The following is a 15,000-nucleotide window of genomic DNA, read 5'->3' on the forward strand; positions in this document are numbered from 1 at the left end:
TATCTATTTATTTAGTGTATTTAATGTAGTATTATTTTTTATCTTATCTATTTATTTTACTTTTTTAGCCCTTCTTAATAAAGACCTGTGCTGTTTTGGGTAAAAATAAATAAATGAATAAATAAAAATAAATAAATACATAACATAAACAAAAACTAAAACTAAAATAAAAATGAATGAATAAATATATAAAAAATAAATGAATAAATAAAATAAATTAATATATAAAATAAACAAATAAGTAAATAAATAGAAAATAAATAGACAATAAATAAATAAAATCTTTATCGTATTCCAATATGATGAAAGGATATGTCAGAACTCCTTAACCGCTTTCGTACCGTGTGGAACTTATTCATTTTATTCTGGCCGACAACACGCTATTCTATTCAGCCACACGTGACCCCTTCAGCGAGATGGGCCTTCCCGTCAATTCAGTCATCAACCAGAACAAAATTGATCAAGAACGTCACTAAACTGAGAATCTTACTTTCATTGCAAAACCAATTCTGCTTAGAGTACGTTTTATGTACACAGCCGCCTCCACTTATACAGTATGTGATACATTAGCTGATGTCTTCTTGCGAGCTGCAAGAGTCGTATGTCTTTAAGTCGTAGATTTACGACTTGCAATTTGCCTTCGACGACCTGAGAGACTCAAGCACATCGTAAACTATCGACGTAAAGAAATAGGTTCGCTACGACTTCGGAGAAAAAAAATAAATAAATAAATAAAACCAATGTAGTACTTACAAGTGAAACGATGTGTTCGTAGGAACCATAGAATAAATACACATTATTACACTCAGTACATTAAAAAAAAAGGTGAGATAATGTTATCGTTACGGTGTTCATGATGATGTGTACAGGGGTGTTGGAACGTTGCCATCAGAACAAGTACACCAAACTTTCGGGTACATAGGATACTATTCAGTATAAAATCCATTTGAACCTATGGGACGTGCGCGCACAAACGCACACACAATCAATATATATATATATATATATATATATATATATATATATATATATATATATATACACACAAGGTGTAGGAAAATTATTTGACACAATTATACGTTTAGTGAAAGCCAGAGTAAAGTACAAAAATGGGTTTTTATTTTCTAGATGTTTCTAAACGTGTATTTTTTCTCGATTTACTCTAAAAACTCGTTCTTTACTCTATTTAGCTTTTACTGAATTTACAAATGTGTCGGATCATTTTGCCGCACCCTCTGTGTGTGTATATATATATTACTGTATATATATATATATATATATATATATATATATATATATATACAAACATACATGCATACGAAATTTCCAGGAAACATCAGCTATAAAATGAAAGCAGCGTCGACAAAGCAGACAGAGCCATGAGCCAGATACCTACGACCGAAGTCGCCACCTTTGCCCTACACACTCATACGACTATCAACACTCACTGCTGGGAATCATAGATAAGCGCGGGACTCGAACCCCCAAATGAGGCGAAAAAGAGGGTGCGTTGTTCTCCGTACTCACCTTCGAGGAAGAAGAGCATCGTTTTGTTGTTGAGGTTCTGGATGAGTGGCGTCATGGTGGCTTCGGTGAGACTGTCCAGGACGTTGTTTCGTAGGTCGAGGTGGTACAGCTTGACCACTGGCGTGAAGATCTCAGGTCCTAAGCTCTGGAGCTTGTTGTCCTGTTCAGGGAGATGGGAGGACGTTTGGTGTTATCCCGTAGGAGTTGAGTGATCAGGGTGGGTGAAAAAATATGTATATTCATAATATATACACATATACTCGTATATATATATATATATATATATATATATATATATATATATATATACTGTACATGCATACACACACGCACACACACACACACACACACACACACACGCGCGCGCGCGCATAGAGTACTGGATACCTGGAATAAATCAGATAAAGAAACAGTGTGTGCAAACGCTATTCAAGATGTTAAGAAAAAAAAATTGATGCTGAAAGATACAAAGACGGGTCACCACGAGCAAAGCTCCCTTCCCGTATAATACAACTAGGTTAAAACAACTAGGTAAATACACACCCACACCCACACCCACACACACCCACACCCACACGCACGCACATACACACACACACACACGCACACACACACACAAAAAAAAAACACACACACACACACAAAAACACACACACACATACACACACACACACACACACACACACACACAAGCCAAGTAGAGTCTGACGTCAACCAGAATAAAATATGTAAGGTTGAGCGAAAGGAGGTTCAGATAAAATGAGGTCTTACCTGAAGGTTGAGGTAATACAGCTTATCGAGTCCCTTGAGTCCATTGGGCGCGATGTATTTCAGGGAATTGGCCTGAAGGTTGAGCTCTTTCAGACTCCTGAGGTCGCTGAAGGTGTCGTCCCCGATGACTTCGATGCTGTTCTCGTGGAGATCGAGGATCTCGAGTGCCGCTAGGCCCTTGAAGGTGTCCGGGGTGATCGCCTGGAGAAGGAGCCAACTGTCACTTCAGAGTCTCGTCCGTGAGATCGAGAGTCGGGGTAATGATGGGGCCCGTTCCGAAAATGCCTCGGGAATTAATTTGCGAAATGCGGGGACGGCTATTGCCATTAGAAGGAGGAGGAAGAGAAGGAGAAAAAGAAGAAAAAGGGAGAATAAAAAGAAGGGGAAGAAGGATGAGGAGGAGAAGGAGGAGGAGGAGGAGAAGGAGAAGAAGAAGGAGGAGGAGGAAGAGGAGGAGAAGGAGAAGGAGGAGGAGGAGGGGGAGAAGGAGGAAAAGAAGAAAAAAAAAGAGAAAAAAAGGATAATTAAAAGAAGGAGAAGGAGGAGGAGGTGGAGAAGGAGAAGGAGGAGAAGGAGGAGAAGAAGGAGGAGGGGAAGAAGATATATTGAGGGGGATATGAAATAATGAACATGAACAATAATTAATCATCATTGGGTAATTATGATCACTGCAAATATTGAAGTATGAAACACATTGTGAACATTGTATACACTTCAGGAATTATCATGATCTTATAAATAATGATGTGTGGTTCATCACTTCCAAGAAGGCGCAGGAATCGTGGTAAACTACTGTCCAGTTACAATTAACTACGGCAGACACCAAATTATTCTACTCAGTTAAGGAATCTGGTAATCTTGGTTAAAAGCCAACTCGATTAACATTCTGGCCGACGCTACCATCTCGTGCATATGATTCTGTCTGTCGCCAGGTGATTTAATTCAATTGAGATGATTGGTGGAAGGTATTAGGTCAACCGAGTCTATCTCTGAGACGAATAGAATAATCTAATGTTAGCCATAATAAATTACCAACAGTATTAGAAGTGGTGAATTTATTGTGAGGATTCTATTATACGTTTCTAATCCTACTAATTTCTAATACCGGACAAACTTCGGGATATAACGGATCCGTCCGGTATTTCCATCGGTTATAACGGATCTGTCCGGTATTTCCATCGAGTATAACGGATCCTCGGTTATAACGGATCTTCGGATATAACAACAGACCCCTGTCCCTCATATCGTCCGTTATATCGAAGGTTTACTGTAATGGCGACTGTCTTCACTATATGGATGGTTATATTAATTTCAAGGAAGGGTCTATTCACCATAGAATGACTGCATTCACTATAATGACCATTGTATTAAGTATTGTATCTAACCCTCGAAAGGTTTATTTACTAGAAGGTACATACATATGCCAAAGGCTTTTTCCCCCTACACGGGGGGTAGCCACAAGAAGGCGAAATGTATTTTCTATAACGAAGATTGCATTCAATCAAGTTACGAGTATTCACCATAAGGATGGGTGTATTTATTCTAAGAAGTATAGTGCATACTATCAGAGGTTGGTATTCACTATAAAGAGTATTCACAAAGAGTATTCACTATATCCTGGATTCTATCTAAGGTAAGGGTTGAATTCGCTAAAGGGACGATCACATTCACAAGAAAGACGTCCACACGCACCTTAATCTGATTGGAGAAAAGGTCCAATTCCTTCAGGACGTGGAGACTCCTGAAGGCCCTGTCGTGGACAATACTGATGTTGTTGTGGTTCAGGTAGAGTTTCTCGAGGTTCGGCAAGTCGATGAAGACGTGTCTGTTGATCTCTGTGATATGATTCTCTCCCAGATTGAGCTTAATCAACTGTGGTAGATGGGCGAAGGCGTTACGGGCCAGAGAGGCGATGGAGTTTCTGGAGAGTGAAATGACGTTCAGTGTCGAGGAGTTCCCGAAGCTGTAGGACTGAATGCTGTTGATAGTTGCGTACTGGACCTGTAAGAAGACAATAAAAAAAGAAAAGAAAAGAAAAGAAAAATTCATCAGCCAACGGTCGCACAAGGAATTTTTTTTAATGGTAATAATAAATGTTGTCTTGAATTCTATTGACTAATATACGGACACGAGGGAGATCATTCCCTCCGACGTCCGTCCGAACAAAGATGGAAGGAATGGACATTTAGTGGTGGGTAGTCTTTTCAGTCTTTATTATGGGTGACGCTAGATGGTTTCATTTAAGTGAGAGTTAAGTTCTGGAGAAAATAGAACCTCTCTTGACTGAGAATCCATTGTCCCAAAACAAGATCATCGGTGCGTTATCCAGAGTAAAATATATAAAGATTGCCGTGTTAGGCGAAGGAGGTTAGATAGTAAAACAAAGGTCCTTAATTTCTGGTGATTTACGTCAAAGATGTCGAATGCCATTGCAGAATAATGAAGACTATCCTTACATTTTGGCTGGTTAGTGGACTAAAACTCTAATCATCGACTAATAACATCAAGTCCGTTGTGAAACTATAGCCTATATATAAAGAACAGATCCAGAAATCAAGTTACTTCTGAGAGTAGTTTACTTTACAGAGAGCATCTCACAGACTTCTCCTAACGTTCAGAAACTCCAGATTAGCCTCGGGCGTAAGTGGGGCGACGAAAAAAGAAAAAAAAAAAAAAAAAAAAAAAAAAAAAAAAAATCTGGTTACCGAGAATGAATAGCCTTGTTAGAAACGTAAAGGGATGAGGATTAGCTGCTAGAAAAGAACGCTGAATAATCTTGTTTACGTTTTGTATTGGCCCAGCTCAGATAGTGTAGATACTTATCTCCACCCTAGTGCGAGGCGACTTCAGAACTGTGGTAACTTAATGACTACATTCTTGTTCCCTCAAAAGAAACCACAAGAGAACAAAGACGATGGTGATGATTATCTTTAATCTATTTGCCCGTTAAGGTCTATCTGAATAAGATCATGTTGGTGAGAATATAAAACGAGTTAAGATTTTTAGTGTCGTAGGCTTCTTGAAAGACAAATCGCCACCTTTAAGCGACGAACATGTCGATTGATCCTGAGAGCTGATGTCGTTATACAGTCACGCGTCGTTTGTCCTCAACTTTCCAAACAAACAGTTATCCTTTTTCATCCTCACATAAGCTAAACAATTTAGGAAGATCAGCACTGGTTTCCTGGGTTATCAATAACTTCATCATTTGATATGTTGTATATCTTTTGAAAAAGCTTGTAGCGAAACTAGTCAAGAATAAAACTCGGAATAAGAACCCATTCTTCCCTCTTCCCAGCCACTTCAACTTGTCAAAATGCATCAACAATATATATATATATATGTATATGTAAATATGTGTATATATATATACATACACATATATGTATATACATATATATATATATATATATATATATATATATATACATACATATATGTATATATATATATACACATATATATATATATATATATATATATATATATATATGTATGTATATACAAATTTTACTTCATTGAGAATTGATTGCGGACATGAGAAGAAAGCTTGGAGTAAAGTAAGATCACATTAATCAAGACAACTTTGTTTAAGAATAACAATTCTATCTGGATCTGTCCTTAAATATTACTGAATATGATCAATACGATCAACATCAATATGAAAACTTCGTTTTTACAAAAAATGCTCTGAAAACTTACAACAATTAACATGTGGTATGATTATAAGGAATATTTGTATAGGACTCATGCACATCTTTTACATTATATTTATATTATTATTAGAGGAACATGCATATACCTTTTACCATTTCCCAGCTGTATTACTTCACAAACGGTACGTAGTTAAGATATTTTTATGATATAGTGATTAATCATGTAAATCTAACCCGGTTGTAGCAGCTTTAAGTATTTCTGTATCTCTTCTGAAAGGCGTTCCTCGTTACATTTCCCTCGGGGGTAAACCCCAGTCGCCCCAGCTGCCATCAACTGACTAGACGAAGCCTTGACCAAAGCAAACAAACGAATGGGAACGTCGTGAGCTTGTTTGATGTCCTATGCAGCTGTTGGGATTAAGACGATGTTCGGAACCGCGGCCCGGACTTCATCGTCGTCAATGTGACATGATCGCACGCTCTCTCGGCGACATGACGAAACACTATGGTGATCCAAAGCAAAACAAAGGTCAAATTCAGGTGGAGAAAGACACGCGCGCACGCACACGCACACACACACACACACACACACACACACACACAATAGTGTGTGCAAACACGATACAAGAATTTAAGAACAAACTAGATGCTGAGAGACAAAGACAGGTCACTACGAGCATAACTCCCCTTCCCGTATAATACAACTAGGTAAATACACACCGACACACACACACACACACACACACACACACACACACACACACACACACACACACACACACACACACACACACACACACACACACACACACACACACACACACACACACACACACACACACACACACACACACACACACATCTAAAGTGGAATAGTAGATACTAAAGAAGTGTCAAATACGTGGGGAGAAGGAATTATGCAGAGGTAACTGATACGTATAAAAACAGCCACACATACACACAGGCACATAATGGTAAAAAACGGAAGAAAGGGCCATGCAAACACGCACAAACCTACTCAAGCACACACAATACTCACATACTTATAAGGGAGGTAAGTCAGGCAAAGCAGGCACCCACGCCCACACCCACGCCCACACCCACGCCCGCACCCACGCCCACACCCACGCCCACTCCCACCCACCACTCATTTGTTTCCTTTCATCTTAGCTCCCCGTGGATGAAGGGTTATCCCTGACTCCCGACCACTGCCTGGCTTAGAAGCAGTGCAGGAACACACAGAACATCCATATCAGGGCCTCCATACCCACCTCGTCCCATCATATATATATATATATATATATATATATATATATATATATATATATATATATATATATATATATATATATATATATATATTGATACATTATGACAAGTTGAAAAAGGTGGAAAAAGAGTCACAGGTCTCGTTTCGAGCTTATTCCTGACCGGTTTCGCTTGTAGCTTGCTCGCTACAAGCGTAACCGGGGAGGTATATACTCGGAACGAGACCCGTGACACTCTCTTTCTCTCTCTCTCTCTCTCTCTCTCTATATATATATATATATATATATATATATATATATATATATATAAATATATATATATATATATATATATATATATATATATATATATATATATATATATATATATATATATATATAGAATAAAAAAAGTCACATGCACAAATCTATGGGAGAGGTCCTAAAAACGCGCCGTGACATAATAATATGATCATTTTGACGAAAAAAATAATAAAATGGCTACCAAAAAGAACAATCAATTTAACCGTGCAATAGTACTGACAAAGAAAAAAAAATCTGCTAAGTTAGAAATAATTGACTAAATATATGTTGCGGTTCCACCTAAACACACTAACTATGACTTAAGGAAAGAACGAAAGCGAATGGAAAATGTAGCTTCGGATATCCAAGTCTTCACATTATTTCGAACGGGTTCCAATATTCTAAGTCACTTTTGATCGCATATATAGTGGTGGCTCTGGAAGGGTGTGTTCTAGTGACTGGGGCATTATAGGCTGTCGATAGCTGAGGTTTTATGGCAGCACTCTGCTGGTGACAAGCGAGACAAGCGGTTTGGTTAAAGACATGTCGATGTACGCGCTAAGAGACCCATAGTCCGCGTATTGACAAAGTCGTACATCACATCGCTGTGCTGGGGCAGAGGAAAGGGTACTGTTTCTCCTGAAGAGCTCGGAGATCTGTGTGTTTATATATATATATATATATATATATATATATATATATATATATATATATATAATATATATATATATATATATATATATATATATATATATATATACAATAAAACACTAAGAACGTGTGTTTACAAATGTGTGAGAAACAACCAGGAAAAATAAACTAACGAAGCAGAGCGCTTTCGTATAATCACATCTTCAGTGCTAATACAAAGAAGGAATAATTCTTTCTTTGTATTAGCACTGAAGATGTAATAATACGAAAGTGCTCTGCTTCGTTAGTTCATTTTTCCTGGTTTCTCACGCATATATATATATATATATATATATATATATATATATATATATATATATATATATATATATATATATATACGTATATATGGGAATCCATGATGGATAACTCCTTACGAGACGGACGTCGGAAAGTTACCTTCATTCGTCTTCAGATCCTATACAAAAACACGTCACTTCCATCCAGAAGTGCAACTTCGAAGGGCTGATACTCGGTCATTGAAAAGTGACTCCAAATATCTTTCATTTATGAATATCTTTACTGTCGAGCACAGAAGAGAGAAGGAGAGCGAGAGCAAAGGATAGAAGGGAATGGAAGAAGACTGTGACCAGATAATGGAGTGACATGACCCGAAGGAACGTTCTTCGCATCAGCTTTTGTATATACATATACCAAAAAACAAAGGCATAGAAACCACTCCCACCCATTCCATCCCTAACATACTCCACTCCCCTCGCCAAAAAACAAAGGCATAGAAACCACTCCCACTCATTCCATCCCTAACATACTCCACTCCACTCCACCTTCTTCCCTCCGTTTTATCTTGGCACCTCCTGGATGACGGGTCATCCCTGCATCTCACCCACTGTCCTGGGCCTTTGTATTTCATATTAAGTGTACTTTTGTACTTCATATTAAGTGAGTGAGGAGGAAATCGCCATAAGGTGAAGTGTGGGTGGGGTGGGGAGGTAAACTAACTACGGCATTTGATTTCTAATATGGACGAGCTGTGCTTGGCTGCATTGCTTTTGACCCAAGCAGCGTGGCGGGGGAAGAGGGTGGCTTTCCTGCCTGAGGTGATGAGGTAGAATGGGTGGTTGATTGAGTTTTATTTGCTCATGATGTGGGTGTATCTTCTGACTCAGCCACAACACGTCCCTTGTAAGGGAAGAAAAGACATTTGGTGTGTGTAATGACACTTCACATCACTTTACCCCTTTTTTGGTGAAACACATATGAATTGCTGCGCTTGTTGCTAATACTCTACATTTGCATCCGAATTGTTGTTCTGTTACGTATCTACATGCCGTTTTCTATTTCCATTTTGGCATGTAGACTTTCTGACATGATTCAGTGATTTAGGTCAAGATTATACTGTTTCATCGGGGTAAGAACGACATATCTTCACAATGGTTTTACGTCAGAAAACGACAACTCTTCGTGAAAACTTTATGTGGTTTTCAGTGTCCGCGATGGTAACAGTGACCAAGAAATATCCTTATCTGTCGCGTGGGGTCATTATATTTAATGTCATCACAAATACCAGTCATCTATATGTCCTAATAAGAGACGGATATATGTCAGCCCCAATTTTTTTTTTTTTTTTTTTTTTTTTCTTTTAGGATACGGATCTGCCCGGACCTTGACCATCTTGTGGTCCAGAGGTATAGAATCACATTCTAGACATTGTTTAAAAACTTTTCCATCTGCTTTCTAGATACCTAAAACCGTCACCTACTGTCCTATTACCATTCAACCTAATCCTCATGGTACTACCTCCACTCCTCTCCATCTTCATAACCTAACTCTTAAATGAATAAATGAATTCATCCTCACAATTTCCCCCCCACGTTCCTACCAAACGTTTGTAGCTCTTCTAATGTGCTTGATGTGGCAACGTCGCGCGTTGTGTTTGTGTATGAATGTAAAATGAACATATTATACTGTTAATTTCTATCAATTTTTGCTAACTTCCTTCTAAGTACATAATCTCTTACCGCCAACGCCACGTCTCACGATACTATGAGCAAGCGGATATATTGCCAACTCTACACTTATACATATTATATGTGCATGAGTACTCAGCTTTGTGATCGAGACCCTGCGGGTCGAAACGTTAAGGCGTAAAATTCTCCCATTACTCCTCGTCTACTTCTTTCACCTTCAATCTTATATATATATATATATATATACAGTATATATATATATATATATATATATATATGTATATATATATATGTATATATATATATCCAAATAATTTCCGACAGTTGCCCCGGGATTCGAACCGAGGCCTTGCTTGACGCTAGTTTAGAGCGCTACTGATTGAGCTAATTGAGCTTAGAAGTCTCTAATTTGGAGATTATTTGGACTGGCATACGCCGTTCCTGGCGATTCTCTTCAGGTATATATATATATATATATATATATATATATATATATATATATATATATATATATATATATATATATATATATATATATGAGTGGAAGGGCGATGAGCTAAACACAGAGAACAGTTGGAGTTTTATTCATTGACGTTTCGTCCTTACCAGGATATTCTCAAAGTACATGTACTTTGAGAATGTCCTGGTAAGGACGAAACGTCAGTGAATAAAGCTCCAACTGTTCTCTGTGTTTAAGTCACCACCCTTCCACTCATTTGTCTTCCATACTTCAACATATATATATGTATATATATATATATATATATACATATATACATATACATATATATATATCGGTAAGACAACTGTACAGAGCCTTAACCCTCTCGACCAACTGGTTGGTCGAGAGGCTTAAGGCGTTGTACAGTTGTCCTACCGATGGCTGAGCAGTAGGTTCGAGTCCTACATACGACTGTCATAAAAAGATATCCGATTCATGCTGCTGTCACTAGCGAATTTATCTCACGTATACATACATATATGTATATATATATATATATATATATATATATATATATATATATGTATATCAAAGTCTTATCTCTGCAATATCAGTTAGGCTAATGAGTGAGGTCTTGTAGTCCCTTTACGAAGCACTCGTGTATACACGGAAAATTTCTTGGTATGCAAATGTGTACACAGGTACACATGGCGACGCGTTTAGGCTGGCCCGCATGGATCCTTGGCTGATTTAACAGAAATAATTAATGGCCGCCTTAGCGAGTGTGTGTAATTTCATATGAATATTTATCCTGTTAGTGTGCGAGTATATAATTTAGCTGTTGCTCGGAATGATACTTATGCACTGAAAGAAGAGAGACGAACATTTAAGGCACGTGTTTCTTTGTACAATTGGCTTCATTTCTAAGTACTACAGTTGATGGTGTCTTTTGGCGGGGTCTTCTGCGAAGCTGAAGGCTTTTTTTTTTTTTTTTTTTGTCGAATACTTACCAAGATCTTTTTATGTCATAAAACACCCATTTGCGTCTAAATCTACGACCTAAACACATATGCCGCCTTCAGCTCCTTAGAATGCATCAGCCACAGTTGTATGTCCTTAGAAATGTGGGTTGTACAGTGTAGTGTGGTAAATCATCCCAATGCTACCAACCACCCAGAAAATAATATCAGTGTAACCAAATGTCTACAAGACTTTATCAGTGTAACCAGCTACCCAGATGATTCTGTCAAGGTTACCAACTGCTCAGAAGATTTTGTCAGTGTTACCAACTAACCAGATGATTCTGTCAGTGTTACCAACGGCTCAGAAGATTCTGTCAGTATTACCAACTACCCAGATGATTCTGTCAGTATTACCAACTGCTCAGAAGATTCCGTCAGTGTTACCAACTACCCAGATGATTCTGTCAGTGTTACCAACTGCTCAGAAGATTCTGTTAGTGTTACCAACTGTCCAGGTGATTCTGTCAATGTTACCAACAGCGCAGAAGATTCTGTCAGTGTTATCATCTGGTTAGAAGATTCTATCAAAGTCATCAACTACTCAGAAGATTCTGTCAGTATTATCTGCTCAGAAGATTCTGTCCATGTTATCAAGGGCTCATAAGATTCTGTCAGTGTTACCAACTGCCCAGAATATGACAGTTTTACGACGAAACGCACACTTAAATCTTGGTCTCTGAACAGTCTGGACTACATCTCATATCTCAAGTTTTGTTTTTTATAATCCATGCATAGTTTGCGGGAGGTGGAAAGTCTTGTGTTGGTGAGGACATTAGATGGTTTCCAGAAGAATTTAGAGAATATACTGATATACTGATGTTGAAATTAAAGCGAAGAACAAAGCATGGGCTAGTGTGTGAGGGCAACAGTCAATAGCTAAGCTCGTAGGGGATACTTTGAGCATTTTCCTTGCCCCTTCTGAACCAGGGTAGAGGTGATCCACTCTTGTCTCGGTGAGTCTGGAGTGGAGGAGAAAGGACCCCTCCCCCCCCCCAAATAAAAATAAAAAAAGGATTCAGACTCTCTGAAGTCCAGTGTTATGCCGAAGGAAATATGAGAGGAGGACTTACTGGAATATTTGCTCTTTCAAATCCTTCCCATTCGTTGTACTGCATGTATTCTCTTCTTTATTAATTTACTAATGTTATATTAAAAAACTAACTATTTCATGCGGAAATGTTGCTCTTACTCATGAATTATGTCTTCCTCACCACGCGTACCTCTTGGTGATTGTTCACCAAACGAAGAAAGAATTTGGCGAAAGAAAGACAAAGAAGAGAGAACCTTCTTAGGAGACCATCACACAAAAACCCGCATCCCCTGAGCACATTCTTCGCGAACTGCTTCGAGTTCGTTTAATTAGGAGAGACTTCGGGAGCAATATTTCCCATACAAAGTCATCCCATCGTCAATGAAAACCTTCGCTATATAAACGACATATGCAAAATCATTAATTAAGTTCAGAAAGATAACTATCTTGAGCGCATCGCCAAGAACAGCGCGGCATAAAGTACAGTCGATTAGTCGAGGCTGTACAGTCATGGGTAACGCAAGATAGACAAATCCAGACCTCTCCTAGTCACAAGAACTCGAAACAGCTGCTAAGACTGCGCCTGGCGAAGACACTAGGGGCTGTGTAAGCATTTCACCACAAGCTGCAAACACGCTCAAGACGAAGAGGCCAATGTACGCACCTCAAACTTGTCGATGGCTTCCAACAAAAAATTCCAGTTAGCTTCATTGTTATTGACCAATTCATGAGTCGCCGTCTAGAACGACCAAAGAGCCCAGTCCAGAAAGTGGTCTTCTGTTGGTTTCTTTACACTATCACTATCTTTCTCTTTCTATTGCAAAAATGTTTCAGCTTAAATTATACATAAAGCCCCCCCACTTCAGACGCTGGAGGGAAATGTATGTAAATGGCATCCCTCTTGATGATTTTTTCAAAAATATACTCTAAGAAAAACCTCCAAATTAAACTGGCTCTTACATCATCAAAACATTTAACCACTTACTATTTACTCGATCCTACTTCGAAAGTAAAGAAAAGAAATATCTATATAAAACTTAAACCCACTCTCGGAGAAAGATAAGCTGAGATACAGAGTAAACCGTATATTTCGACCACTATCTGTGGTCCTATTGTAACTGCTGAAGAGGATCCCAGTCAGTGGTCGAAATATACAGTTTACTCTGTATCTCAGCTTATCTTTCTCCGAGAGTGGGTCTAAGTTTTATTTTACTCTTGTGTTACGACATCTACGTTACTTGAAATATCTATATATAAAAACATATTGACGGAAAAGATATCTCTTTTTCATATGAGGTCAGTACTGGTGTCCGGCGACTCACCTCGAAGTTCTGGAGGCTGCTGAGATGGAGGATGGCCGTTGTCGGAATGTCCTTCAGAGTTCCGTCCTGACGGATGTGGAAGGTGAGCTTTTTGATCCCCGTTTGAGACACGAAGCCCTCCCATATCTCCTCCTTCTCCGAGGTGTTGTCGAAGATCCAGCAGTTTCCTTCCGTGGCCTGGAAAAGAAAACAGAGAAGCTGTTAGGATGGAAACAGAAATGACGATGATGATAACCACTTTCGTACAGGAGTACTTATCACTATGTTATTATTTACTATGTACTTATTACTATATTCAGTTCTGAACCGCTCCTTCGTTAGCGAAGGACAAGAAAATATTCGAGTTTCTTTCGTAAAGGACTGCCATTCTTTGGCAAAAAAAAAAAGAAGAAGAAGAAGAACCAGAAGAAGAAGAAGAAGAAGAAGAAGAAAGAAGAAGAGAAGAATAAGAAGAAAAGAAGAAGAAGAAGAAGAAGAAGAAAGAAGAAGAATAAAAAGAAGAAGAAGAGGACGACAAAGAATTACTGAGTTTCCTTTATGAAGGAGGATGAAATTAGTTCCAACCTTTCCCTACGTACATTTCTAGCTTTCCTATTTTTCCTATATGTAGGGCTTAAGAAGACCTTTATACTGTGGATTAATTGGTTTAATTATAGCACAACGAATCTTCTGTTATTTGGCTGAGACAACATGAAAATGCAGGTCACTGAGTTAAAGATAACAACAACCCTTTCTCTTTAAATATAACATTAACCCTTTTCCCTTGAAATTTTTATTTCTATAAATTTGGTTGGTGCTAGCCAGAAGCAATCTATATTTCATGTCACTTGGCTGATGTTTATTTATCTATATACTATATACTATATCTATATACCAAAGACCTCTTCACTCTCGTAAGGCAGGTACGCAGCCATCCCCCACAACTGCCTGGGTCAGAGGCAATGCAAGAAGACACAGCGTCTCCACAGCAGGGGCCGAAAGCCGAGGCTTATTTACCCCCACTGTTTCCTTCACATGGCGACCCTTCCTTCCCGTCCACTCACATTTGTCTGATGTAGTTTA

At 38.5% G+C, this 15,000-nt stretch overlaps 1 protein-coding gene across 2 annotated transcripts in view; it reads right to left on the bottom strand.

The window, feature by feature from the left end:
- Window positions 1-15,000, bottom strand: part of LOC143025637 (uncharacterized) — an 801,885-nt gene that overhangs the window by 358,434 nt on the left and 428,451 nt on the right. For both annotated transcript variants that reach the window (XM_076185609.1, XM_076185608.1), the window contains exons 4-7: window positions 13,939-14,115; window positions 3,991-4,299; window positions 2,299-2,499; window positions 1,528-1,687 (exon numbers count right to left, since the gene is read on the bottom strand). In XM_076185609.1, coding sequence (XP_076041724.1) covers window positions 1,528-1,687; window positions 2,299-2,499; window positions 3,991-4,299; window positions 13,939-14,115 — 847 coding nt within the window. The remainder of the gene's footprint in view (window positions 1-1,527; window positions 1,688-2,298; window positions 2,500-3,990; window positions 4,300-13,938; window positions 14,116-15,000) is intronic.

The sequence above is a fragment of the Oratosquilla oratoria genome, chromosome 5 (assembly GCF_046742065.1).
Source record: "Oratosquilla oratoria isolate Oo_2021 chromosome 5, ASM4674206v1, whole genome shotgun sequence".
Classification (NCBI taxonomy): domain Eukaryota; kingdom Metazoa; phylum Arthropoda; class Malacostraca; order Stomatopoda; family Squillidae; genus Oratosquilla; species Oratosquilla oratoria.